General features: G+C 34.9%; 1 protein-coding gene across 1 annotated transcript in view; it reads left to right on the top strand.

Moving 5' to 3' along the window:
* The first annotated feature begins 3,693 nt into the window (after window positions 1-3,693).
* Window positions 3,694-14,001, top strand: part of DOCK3 (dedicator of cytokinesis 3) — a 349,841-nt gene continuing 339,533 nt past the window's right edge. The window contains exon 1 of the mRNA XM_068559156.1: window positions 3,694-3,799. Within this exon, the coding sequence (XP_068415257.1) occupies window positions 3,694-3,799 (106 nt within the window). The remainder of the gene's footprint in view (window positions 3,800-14,001) is intronic.

The raw sequence follows: 14,001 nt of genomic DNA, 5'->3' as shown, positions 1-14,001 counted from the left end.
ATAAAAAAAATATTATAGACTGGGTAGCTTAAATAACAGACATTTATTTCTTGTAGTTCTAGAGGCTGAAAAGTCTGAGATCAGGGTGCTAGGATGGTCAGGTTTGGATAAAGGCCCTTGTCAGGGTTGCAGACTGCCGACTTCTGTGTCCTCACATGGTGAAAGGGGAGAGGGATCTCTCTGAGGTCTTGATTTATAAGTGTACTACTCCCATACATGAAGGAACCACTTTCATGACCTAATCACCTCCCACAGGCCCCATTTCCAAATACCATCATACTGGGGATTAGGTTTCAACATAGGAATTTTGGGGGGACACAAGTGTTGTCTTTAGTAACCAGTAAGCAAATTTGATATCTTCAGTAGAGATTAAATATATACATATATATGTACACATACAAATAGGCTCATGCTATTCACACACACACACAATTTTATAGCTTGGGCTTTTTTTTTTTTTCAACAGTGGAAAGGCTGATATTAGGTAGTATATATTCCTCAGTTTCATCCTTTGCATTTTTATGCACATTGTAGAATCAGTTTATTGATTTCCACAGAATGTCTATTGGGGTTTTGGTTGAGATTGCATAGAATCTAATGATCAATTTGGGGAAAATCTGTATCTTTATACTGTTGAGTCTTGGAATTCATGAATAGGATGTATGCCTTCATTTATTAGACTTTTACTATAATGTCATACAGTTTTCTGTATGGAGTTCTTCCATATGTCTCTTAGATTTATTTATAGTTACTTGACATTTTTGATGCTGTTATAAATTGTATATTCCTAAAACATTTCATTTTGTAGTTGTTTGTTCCTATATAGACTTAAAAAAATTCATATTGTATCTAGTGACCTTGCTACACATTGACATATTTTCTGTGTTGGTTTATGTCTAGGTACTTTGGAATTTTTTCAGGCCTGCAGATAATGATACTATTATTTCTTTGTTTCTAATCATTATACCTTTTATTTCTTTTTCTGCTTTATTTGCACAGGGTGGCCCATCAGTGTAATGTTGAATAGAAATGGTAGTGGACATGCTCTTCTTATTCCTAACCTTAGTGATAAAATGCTGAGTATTTCACTAATATATATGATGTTTGCTATAGATACATTGTACATAACCTTCATCATATTAAGGAAGTTCCCTTCTATTCTTAGATTATTAAGAATTTTAGTCACGAGTAGACATTGAATTTTATCAAATGCCACTTCTGCATTTATGGATATGATCATGTGATTTTTTTCCCCCTTTATTGATTTTTTTAACATTAAACCAATTGTGCTCTGGAATAAACCCAAATTGGTCATGGTTATTCTTTTTATATATAGTTGGATTTGATTTGCTATTTATTTATTCATTCATTCATTCATGCATGCATGCATGCATGACCACATGGCTTGCGGGATCTTAGTTCCCCGAACAGGACTCGAACCTGGGAATCATGGCAGTGAAAGTGCCGAGTCCTAACCACTGTACCACCAGGGAATTCCCAGTTTGCTTTTTATTTTTTATTTATTTTTAAAAATTAATTAATTAATTTATTTTTAACATTTTTATTGGGGTATAATTGCTTTACAGTGGTGTGTTAGTTTCTGCTTTATAACAAAGTGAATCAGTTATACATATACATATATTCCCGTATCTCTTCCCTCTTGTGTCTCCTTTCCTCCCACCCTCCCTATCCCACCCTTCTAGCTGGTCACAAAGCACCAAGCTGATCTCCCTGTGCTACGCGGCTGCTTCCCACTAGCTATCTATTTTACATTTGGTAGTGTATATATGTCCATATATACACTACCACTCTCTCACTTTGTCCTAACTTACCCTTCCCCCTCCCCGTGTCCTCAAGTCCATTCCCTAGTAGGTCTGCGTCTTTATTCCTGTCTTGCCCCTAGGTTCTTCATGACTTTTTTTTTTTTTTTAGGTTCCACATATATGTGTTAGCATACGGTATTTGTTTTTCTCTTTCTGACTTACTTCACTCTATATGATAGACTCTAGGTCCATCCACCTCACTACAAATAACTCAGTTTCGTTTCTTTTTATGGCTGAGTAATATTCCATCGTATATACGTGCCACATCTTCTTTATCCATTCATCTGTTGATGGACACTTAGGTTGCTTCCATGTCCTGGCTATTGTAAATAGAGCTGCAATGAACATTGTGGTACATGACTCTTTTTGAATTATGGTTTTCTCAGGGTAAATGCCCAGTAGTGGGATTGCTGGGTTGTATGATAGTTCTATTTTTAGTTTTTTAAGGAACCTCCATACTGTTCTCGATAGTGGCTGTATCAATTTACATTCCCACCAACAGTGTAGGAGGGTTCCCTTTTCTCCACACCCTCTCCGGCATTTATTGTTTGTAGATTTTTGATGATGGCCATTCTGACCGGTGTGAGATGATATCGCGTTGTAGTTTTGATTTGCATTTCTCTAATGATTAATGATGTTGGGCATTCTTTCATGTGTTTGTTGGCAATCTGTATATCTTCTTTGGAGAAATGTCTGTTTAGATCTTCTGCCCATTTTTGGATTGGGTTGTTTGTTTTTTTTTAAAAAAGATTTTCTATCTGTGATCATGAGACAGATTGGCCTGTAACTTTCTTTTCTTGTAATGTCTTTGTCAGCTTTTATTTTCATGCTGAGTTAAAAATGAATTCTCTTTTCCCTATTTCCTGGAGGGATTTATTTGTGGTTGGTGTTTCTTCTCCAGATGTTTGGACAAATTCGCTGGTAGAGTAGTCAGGACTTGGTATTTCATTTGTGGGAAAATTTTAATTACAGATTCACTTTTGTTTAATAGATACAGGACTATTCAGGTTTTTAACTGCTCTGTCAGTTTTTGTAAAGTTGATCTTTCTACAAATTTATCCATCTATTCTAAATTTTCTAAATTTTTGTTATAAAGTTTTATCTAATGTCCTTTTATACATCATTTAATTATTAATTACATTAATGTTTTTATTGCTGATACTGATAATTTATACCTTTTCTCTCTCTCTCTTTTTTTGATCCGTCTTGCCTACGTGTCTATCAGTGTTAGTATTTTCAAAGAATTAATTTTAGATTATAAGGCTTAGTATGTGATAGTGTACCTCCTTTAAGATTGACAAGGCTTTTCTTGGTTCTTTGTATTATGTAAATTTTAGAATCATTTTATCAGTTTTCTAGAAATAAAAGTATGTGGGATTTTGATGAGTATAGATTTTCTCTGTTGTACATTTGCTTTTTACTTCATTAATTTTTGTTTATTTTTATTATGGGGATTCTGTTTTTCAAAGCATAATCATATTTATTTGGTGATCCTTTTAAAAATATCTGTTTGTCTGTTTATAGTAGATAATAAGCTTCTAATGTTCATTTTTTCTTAATTGATACATACTTGACCAGAAAGAACAGGCAAACACAAGATATGCTGAGGGGGAGAGAGAGGGAGACTCTGTTTACAGAAATGTTTTCACATACATGCATGCATGCACACACCTCTAAGTAATAGTGATTCTGCCAAAGTATACTCCAGTGTTCTGAACCATTTAATATTACCTTTCAAAATATAGATTAAGTTGAAAGAGACTTACATATTTGAAAAATGAATTAGAAGGGAGAGTATATACTTAAGAAAATTTAGTGCTTAATTTCATTGACACTGACCCTGTCCCAGTATTTTAAAATGCTAATTGACATGTTTATCCTTGTTTTTCTAGTGATATGCAGCTTTCGAGGATCTGTCCCTCAAGGGTTGGTCTTAGAAATAGGAGAAACGGTCCAGATTCTTGAAAAATGTGAAGGTAAGTGGACCCATAAATTGTAAAACACAAATGGTGATCATTTTTGGCAGTATGATATGCATTTATTTTGTAGTACGAGGTTATAAGCAATCATTTTGAAGCCGTAATTAATCACATTATGATACACTGCTATAAAATCATTCCTGATCTATGTTCAGCATAAAGGATGAGCTATTTTGGCTCTAATCTAAAAGTGGCAAATAACTATTGTTGGCTGTCAGAACATGATTTTTTTTTTTTAATTTTTAAATTTTATTTCTTTTTTTATACAGCAGGTTCTTATTAGTCATCAATTTTATACACATCAGTGTATACATGTCAATCGGAACATGATTTTTACATACTATATCAAATACTTATTTTTGATTTCCTACAATCAAATAGATAATATTTACTGATTATCTGCATTTGAATAGAATTGAATTGTAATCAGTTCATTTGTATGTTTCTGTCTGATTGGCTGGACATGATCAGTCGTAATTAAAACAAGGCAGTAAATGTGCTCAAATGAAGTTTGGCCTGACTGTCTTCTTCTGTGATATATTTGGGTATTTCTGCTATAATATTTATGCATTATTGAAAAATATCACGTTCTTCAAAATTATGCACTGAAATCAGCAAGATATGTGGAAAAAATACAGTTCCGGAGAAATCACCCAAAATCAGGGCATGGACAAAAACAAAATTGATACCAAAACTGATAGCAGTTCAGCATGACTAGAAGCCACCTCAAATTATATAACAGAGTAGAAATGTTGGTATGTGGGCATGGAGATAGTACACATAGAAGTAGAACTCTGATCCAGTTACTGTTCAGATGGGTATGGGAGTAAATGCAACCTACTATAACCCAGGAACTGTTTAAGTTGGGGAGTACACTTTTCTGGAAAGGGAGCTCTAGTGCAGGATGCATTTTAATAATTTTCTTAAAGCAGAAGTATAAATAAAAACCCCTTCATGATAAAAAACTCATAGCAAAATAAGAATAGAAGGGAATTTTCCTAATCTGATAAAGGATATCTAAAAGCCTACAGCAAACATCATATTCAGTAGTGAAATATTGAAAGATTTCCCACTGAGATCTAGAAATGAGACTATTATAAATTAAGACATTGTGGTTTGGGGGCAAAGACAGAATAATGAAACAGAGGGTCCAGAAATAGACCATCATGTTTATCATCCAGTGATATATGAAAAAGGTGGTATTGCAGTGCAGTGGGGAAATGATGTCCTTTACAATAAGTGATGCTGGGCTGATTGGAATGAAAAATGGTGGCCTAGTCAATAAATGGTATTGGGTCAATATTGAAACCAATGAATCGTGAACCTGACTTCACAGCATATACTCCAGATTCAATTCCAGATGGATGGTAGAATGTGAAATGTAAAACAATCATGCACCTTAAAGGAAGCATAGGAAAATATTCTTTTTGACCTAGGGGTAGACAAAGATTTTTTATTGATAAGTTGTACTTTATTAAAATGAAGATATGTTGTTCAAAAGATATCATTAAGGAGAGGGAAAAGACAAGTCACAGAGTGAAAGAGCTATTTGATAAAAGACTTGTCTTCACATGGTATTTGTCTTTCTCTTTCTGACTTACTTCGCTTAGTATGATAATCTCTAGGTCCATCCATTTAGCTGCAAATGGCATTATTTCATTCTTTTTTATGGCTGAGTAATATTCCATTGTGTATGTATACTATGTCTTCTTTATCCGTTCATCTGTTGGTGGACATTTAGGTTGTTTCCATATCTTGGCTATTGTAAGTAGTGCTGCTGTGAACATAGGGGTACGTGTATCTTTTCGAATTATGGTTTTCTCCAGATACGTGCCCAGGAGTGGGATTGCTGGATCATATGGCAATTCTACTTTTAGTTTTTTGAGGAAGCTCCATACTATTCTCCATAGTGGCTGCACCAATTTACATTCCCACCAACAGTGTAAGAGGATTCCCTTTTCTCCACACCCTCTCCAGCATTTGTCAGACATCTTTTCTGACTTCACTGGTAAGAAATTAGGAATTAACTACAAGAAGAAAACTGAAAAAAAAAAACCCCACAAACATATGGAGACTAAACAACATGCTACTAAACAATCAATGGGTCATTGAAAAGTCAAAGAGGAAATCAAAAATTACCTGGAGACAAGTGAAAATGGAAACACAGTGATCCAAAGTCTGTGGGATGAAGATAAAACAGTTCTAAGAGGGAAGTTCATAGTGATACAAGCCTACTTCATGATACAAGAAAAATCTCAAACAATCAAAATGTACATTTAAAGAAACTAGAAAAAGAAGAACAAGCAACGCCCAAGGTTAGTAGAATAAAGGAAATAAAAGATCAGAGTGGAAATAACTGAAATAGAGACTAAAAAACAATAGAGAAGATCAGTGAAACTAAGAGTTAGTTCTTTGAAAATATATACAGAATTGATAAACATTTAGTTAGATTCATCAAGAAAAAAGGAGAGAGGGCCCAAATAAATAAAATCAAGGATAAAAGAGGAGAAGTTACAACTAACACCATACATACAGAAGATCATAAGTGATTACTATGAATAATTATACACTAATAAAATGGATAACATAGAAATGGATAAATTCCTGGAAACGTACAAATTCCCAAGACTGAATCAGAAAGAAATAGAAAATATGAACAGACTGATTACCAGTAATGAAATTGAGTCAGTAATAAAAAACTTCCAACAAGCAGAAGTCCAGGACCAGATGGCTTCACAGGCGAATTCTACCAAACATTTAAAGAATAGTTAACACTTTTCTTTTTCAAACTATTCAAAAAAATCAGTGAGGAAGGAACACTTCTGAACTCATTCTATGAGGCCAGCACATCCTGATAACAAAACCAGAGACATCACACACACACACAAAATTACAGACCAGTATCACTGATGAATATAAATGCAAAAATCTACAACAAAATATTATCAAATCAAATTCAACAATACATTAAAAGGATCATACACCATGATCAAGTGAGATTTATCCCAGGGATGCAAGGATGGTACAATATCTGCAAATCAATCAACAAGATACACCACATTATCAGATTGAAGAATAAAATCATATATCAATAGATGCAGAAAATGCATTAGCCAAATTCAATGTCTGTTTATGACAAAAACTGTCAACAAAGTAGGTATAGAGGGAACCTCCCTCAACATAATAAAGGCCATACATACATTAAATCCCACAGGTAACATCATACTCAATGGAGAAAGTCTGAAGGCTTTTGCTCTAAGATCAGGAGTAAGACAAGGATGCTTACTTTCACCACTTTCATTCAACATAGTATTGGAAGTTATTGCCACAGCAGTTAGGCAAAAAAACAAAAACAAAAAAAGGAATCAGAATTGGAAAGGAAGAAATAAAACTGTCATTGTTTGTAGGTGGCATGATACTATATGTAGAAAACCCCAAAGACTTCACAAAAAAAATTGTTATTCAGTAAGTGAATTGTTATTCAAAAACTGACTTCAATAAGTGACTTCAGAAAAATTGCAGGATACAAAATTAATGTATAAAGGTCTGATGCATCTCTCTATTTTAACAACAAACTATCAGAGGAATTAACAAAGTGATCCCATTTATAATTGCATCAAAAAGAGTAAAATACCTAGGAATAAATTTAACCAAGGAGGTGAATGACCTGTACTCTGAAAACTATGACATTGATGAAAGAAATTGTAGACAAGACAAACAAATGGAAAGATGTACTATGTGCATGGATTGGACAAATCAATATCGTGAAAATGACCATACTGCCCAAGGCATTCTACAGATTCAGTGCAGTCCCTATCAAAATACCAAAGGCATTTTCACAGAACTAGAACAGATAATCCTAAAATTTGCATGGAACCACAAAAGACCCTGTATAGTCAAAACAATGTTGAGAAGGAAGAACAAAGCTGGAGGTATCATGCTCCCAGGCTTGAAACTGTACTACAAACATATAGTAATCCAAACAGTATGGTACTGGCACAAAAACAGACACATAGATCAATGGAACACAGTAAAGAGCCCAGAAATAAATGTATACTTACATGGTCAATTAATCTATGACAAAGGAGGCAAGAATATACAGTGGAGAAAAGACAACCTGTTCAATAAATAGTGTTTGGAAAACTGGACAGCTACATGCAAAAGAATCAAACTGGACTACTTTCTCATACTATATACAAAACCCCCCCCCCAAAATCAGTTAAAGACTTAATTGTAAGACATGAAACCATAAAAGTCATAGAAGAAAATATAGATAGTATGCTCTTTGACATTGGTCTTAGCAGTATTTTTTTGATCTGTCTTCTCAGGCAAGGGAAACAAAAGCAAAAATAAACAAATGGGACTACATCAAACTGAAAAGCTTTTGCATAGCGAAGGAAACCATCAACAATACAAAAAGCCTACTGAATGGGAGAATATATTTGCCAATAATAGGTAAGGGGTTGATATCCAAAATATATAAAGAACTCTTAAAACTCATTGTCAAAAAAACCCAAACAACCCAATTAAAAAGTGGGCAGAGGACCTGAGTAGACATTTTTCCAAAGAAGACATACAGATGGCCAACATGCACATGAGAAGATGTTCAACATCACTAAACATCAGGGAAATGCAAATTAAAACCGTAATGATACCACCTCACAACTGTGAGAATGGCTGTTATAAAAAAGACAAGAAACAACAAGTGTTGATAAGGATGTGGAGAAAAGGGAGCTATCGTGCACCGTTGATGGGAATGTAAGTTAGTGTAGCCACTATGGAAAACAGTGTGGAGGTTCCTCAAAAAGTTAAAAATAGAACTACCATATGATCCAGCAATTCCATTTATGGGTCTTTATCAGAAGAAAATGAAAACAGTGTTTTGAAAAGATATATGTACCCCTATGTTCATTGAAGTACTATTTACATTAGCAAAGATATGGGAGCAATCTAAGTGTCCATTACTCTGGGATATTACTCAGCCATAAAAAAGAATATGATCTTGCTATTTGTGACAGCATGGATGGACCTAGAGGGTATTATGCGAAGTGAAGCAAATCAGACAGGAAAAACAAATATGGTATGATGTTACTCATATGTGGAATCTAAAAAACAAAGAAGAAAAGAAACAAAACAAGACAGGAAAAGACTCATGGATACAGAGAATAAACTGGTTGTTCCCATAGGGGAGGCGGTGGAGGGATGGATGAAATAGGTGAAGGGGATTAAGAGGTACAGATTTCCAGCTATAAAATAAATAAGTCATGGAGATGTAATGTACACATAGGGAATATAGTCAATAATATTGTAGCAACTTTTTATGGTGATGGATGGTAACTTATTTTGGTGATTATTTTATAATGTATAAAAATATGAAATCACTATGCCGTATACCTGAAACTAATATAATATTATATGTTAATTATAACTCAATAAAACAAAATAAGACAGTTCAGTAGAAAAATGGGCAAAAGGCTTGGATAGGCTCCTCACAAAACAGATATTCTGATGGTTCATAAACATATGGGAAGGTATTTAGTCTCAGTCGTCAGGGAAATGCAAATTAAAACCACAATGAGATATCACCACACAGCACTAGAATGACTGAAGTTCAAAACACTGGCAATACCAAGTGCTGGTAAGGAAGTGGAACAACTGATACGTCCATACACTGCTGGTGGGAGAGACAATGGCTTAACTACTTTGGAAAACTCTTTGGCACTATTTACAAAAGTTGAATGTATGGGTACCTTATGATCCAGCATGTCTACTCATAGGTGTAAATCCAACAGCAAAATACATATGTAAAATGTTAGCAGCTGTATTCATAATTGCTGTGAACTGTAAAAAAACAAACTGCTCATCAGCAGTAGAATGGGCAGATAAATTATGATATATTCAGATAACTGAAAGTGACACAAGAAGGAAAATGAATGAGTTATTGCTACACACAACAATACAGATGAACATCACAGATAGAATCTTTACAAAAGGAGGCAGATGTAAGAGTTCATGCTGTTATGGTTTCATGTACATAAAATACAGAACCAGGTAAAACTAATAGCTGGTGATGTTTGTCAGAGAGTAGTTAGATAATATCACTTTTATATCTGGCTTTTTATTTTTTTTAATTTTAATTTTTATTTTTATATCTGGCTTTTTAAATCAAGAACGTATCTGTGATATCGTTGTGTGTAGCAGCAATTCATCCATTTTCCTTTATTTATCACATTCAATTTGAAGGTGTGTCTGTGTGTGTGTTAGTGACTGTAAGAGACATGAGTGGCTTTGGGATGCTGCTAATATTTTATTTACTGGGTGGTGGGCATATAGGTACATACTCCTTGTAAATTTGTTTAGCTATAGACTAATGATTTGCATACTTATGGATGTTACATATCAGTAAAAAATTTGCTTAAAAACAGGAGATCCTTGTAAAACTGGATAAAAATGTAGAGATAGAACAACATGTATGAATTTAAAAAATATTGTGTTGAACAAAAGAGCCAGATACAAAAGATTATATTCTGGTTGATTGTATTTATATGAAAGAACAAGCAACATTACAGATTTATGGTGATGCAAATCAGGATAGTGATTACCTCTGGGAGAGGATTGTCTGGAAAGAGACATGAGGGAACTTTTAGGGTGATTGAAAAGTTCTGTCTCTTAATGAAATATGGGTGTTATATGTTATGTGGGTGTTACATTTGTCAAAGCTCTGATTTGCATCACCAGCCCCGTAGGAGTAGGTATTGGGTTCTGTTCTTAGTTTGATGTTCATCTCTGTCCTCAGCAAAGTGTGGGTCCCTGAATCCTGAACTGGCCTTGTCCAAACTCCCCAGGGAATGACCCTTGGTTTTTCTGATAGCGTGGGGGTAGAGGGATGTTTGTCTTACATTGTGGGCAGAATAAAGAAGAACTGCAGTGTTTTGACTATTTTTCTTAAAGAGTTTCAAGTAGTCCTTTTGTTTTCAACCCCATACCACACCTAGACCTTACATTTTCCCCTATTTCCCAGCTTTGTTGAGATATAAATTGATATATAACATTGTATAAATTTAAGGTGTACAGTGTGATGATTCGATATACATATATATTGTGAAATGTTTACTATTGTAAGGTTAGTTAACAAATATTTTACCTCACATAATTACCATTTTGTTGTTATGGTGAAAACATTAAAGCTCTACTCTCACAGCAATTTTTTTTTAAGATTTATTTTTTATTTATTTATTTTTGGCTGCATCGGGTCTTAGTTGCAGCATGCAGGATCTTCATTGAGGCATGTGGGATCTTTCGTTGCAGTGCGTGGGCTCTTCATTGTGGGGTGCGGGCTTCTCTCTAGTTGTGGTGTGCAGGTTCTCTCTTCTCCAGTTGTCTCACAGCAATTTTTAAGTATACAATACAGTATTTTTAACTGTAGTCACCATGCCGTACATTACATCCCTGAAACTTACTCATCTTATAACTGGAAGTTTGTAACCCCTTGACTAACATCTCCCCATTTCTCCTACTACTCAGCCCCTGGCAACTATCGTACTCTCTGTTCCTGTGAGTTTGGCTTTTTTTTTTTTAAAGATTCCACATATAAGTGAGATCGTACAGTGTTTGTCTTTCTCTTTCTGACTTATTTCACTTAGCACAGTGCCCTCAGGATCCATCCATGTTGTCTCAAATGGTAAAATATCCTTCTTCCAAGTGGCTGAATAATATTCCATTGTGTTTGTGTGAGATATATCTATATCTAGCTCACATTTTCTTTGTTCATTCATCTGTCTATGGACACAGGTTGTTTCCATGTCTTGGCTATTGTGAGTAATGCTGCAGTGAACATGGGATATCTTTGAGATAGTGATTTGATCTTCTTTGGATACATACCCAGAGGTGGGATTGCTGGATTGTATGGTAGTTCTAGTTCCTCAGATTTTTGAGGAACTTCCCTATTGTTTTCCATACTGACTCTACCAGTTTACATTCCCATCACCAGTGCACCAGGGTTCCTTCTCCACATCCTTCTCAGCATTTGTTATCTCTTGTCTTTTTGATGATAGCCATTCTAACAGGTGTGAGATGATATCTCATTGTGGTTGTGATTTGCATTTCCCTGATGGTTAGTGATGTTGTGCACCCTTTTATGTACCTGTTGGCCATTTGTATGTCTTCTTTGGAAAACTGTCTATTCAAGTCCTCTACCTGATTTTTAGTCGGTTTGTTTTTTGCTATTTGAATTGTATGAGTTCCGTATATATTTTGGATGTTAACTCTTTATCAGATAATATGGTTTGCAAGTATAATTGACTCTTGAACAACATGGGTTTGAACTGCAAGGATCCACTTATATGCCAGTTTTTTCAGTAGTGCTTATTACTGTAGTATTACACAATCCTTGGATGATTGAATTTGTGGGTGTGGAACCACGGATACGGAGGAGCCACAATATGGAGGAACTGCATATGTGGAGGGTTGACTGTAAGTTACATGCACATTTTCGACTGCATGGAGGGTTGGCACATGCCATGTTAAACCCCATGATGTTCAAGGGTCAGCTGTATTTTCTCCTACTCCAAATGTTACCTGGCCATTTTGTTGATTATTTCTTTGTTGTGCAGAAGCTTTTTAGTTTGTAGTCCCACTTATTAATTTTTGCTTTTCTTGTTTGTGCTTTTGGCACTATATCCAAAAAATAATTGCTAAGACTAATGTCAGGGTACATTTTCCCTATTAGGAATTTTATGGTTTCAGGTCTCACTGTTTAAGTCTTTAATCCATATCAAGTTAATTTTTGTGAGTTATTTAAGATAGGGGTCCAATTCTTTTGCATGTGTATATCCAGTTTTTCCAACACCATTTATTGAAGAGACTGTCCTTTTCCTATTGAGTATTCTTCACTCTGTTGCCAAATATTACTTGACCATTTATTCATGGGTTTATTTCTGAACTCTCAGTTATTCTTTTGTTTTTTGTTTTTTTTGCCTCCAACTTTGCCCTTTCTCAAGATTATGTTGGCTATTCAGAGTCTTTTGTGGTTCCATATGAATTTAAGGATTGTTTTTTCTATTTCTGTGAAAAATGTCATTGGAATTTTGATAGAGATTGCATTGAATCTATAGGTAGCTTTGAGTAGTATGTGTATTTTATTAATATCAATGCTTCCAATCTATTGACACAGAATATTTTTTCATTTATGTATGTTCTTCTTCAGTTTCTTTCCTCAGTGTCTTATAGTTTTTGGTGTATAGATCTTTTACTTCTGTGGTTAAATTTATTCCTCTTTTTATTGTTTTTGATGCTATTGTAAGTGGGATTGCTTCTTTTTTTTTCTATCTTTTAAAAATTTTTTTAAATTAAAAAAATTAAAAAAATCTTCTATTGGAGTATAGTTGCTTTACAATGTGTTAGTTTCTGCTGTACAGCAGAGTGAATCAGCTATATGTAGACATACATCCCCTCTTTTTTGGATTTCCTTCCCATTTAGGTCACCACAGAGCATTGAGTAGAATTCCCTGTGTTATACAGTAGGTTCTCATTAGTTATCTGTTTTATACTAGTAGTGTATACATGTCAATCCCAAACTCCCATTTCATCCCACTTCCCCCTTCCCCCCTTGGTATCCATACTTTAAAAAAAAATTAATTAATTAATTATTTATTTATTTTAGGCTGCATTGGGTATTTGTTGCTGCACGCGGGTTTTCTCTAGTTGCAGCGAGCGGGGGCTACTCTTGTTGCCGTTTGTGGCCTTCTCATTGCGGTGGCTTCTCTTGTTGTGGAGCACGGCCTCTAGGTGTGTGGGCTTCAGTAGTTGTGGCTCGCGGGTTCTAGAGCGCAGGCTCAGTAGATGGTGGCGCATAGGCTTAGTTGCTCCATGGCATGTGGGATCTTCGTGGACCAGGGCTTGAACCCGTGTCCCCTGCATTGGCAGGCGGATTCTTAACCACTGCGCCACCAGGGAATCCCCTATTTTTGTTTTTATTTTCATTACTCTAGGAGGTGGATCAAAAAAGATCTTGCTGCGATTTATTTCAAAGAGTGTTCTTCCTATGTTTTCCTCTAAGAGTTTTATAGTGTCCAGCCTTACATTTAGGTCTTTAATCCATTTTGAGTTTATTTTTGTGTATAGTGCTAGGGAGTGTTCTAATTTCATTCTTTTACTTGTAGCTGTCCAGTTTTCCCAGCACCAGTTATTGAAGAGACTGT

Source organism: Eschrichtius robustus, chromosome 12 (assembly GCF_028021215.1).
Source record: "Eschrichtius robustus isolate mEscRob2 chromosome 12, mEscRob2.pri, whole genome shotgun sequence".
In the NCBI taxonomy this organism is placed as follows: domain Eukaryota; kingdom Metazoa; phylum Chordata; class Mammalia; order Artiodactyla; family Eschrichtiidae; genus Eschrichtius; species Eschrichtius robustus.
Note: the sequence above shows the minus strand (reverse complement) of the source record. Positions and strands in the feature narration are given on the sequence as shown.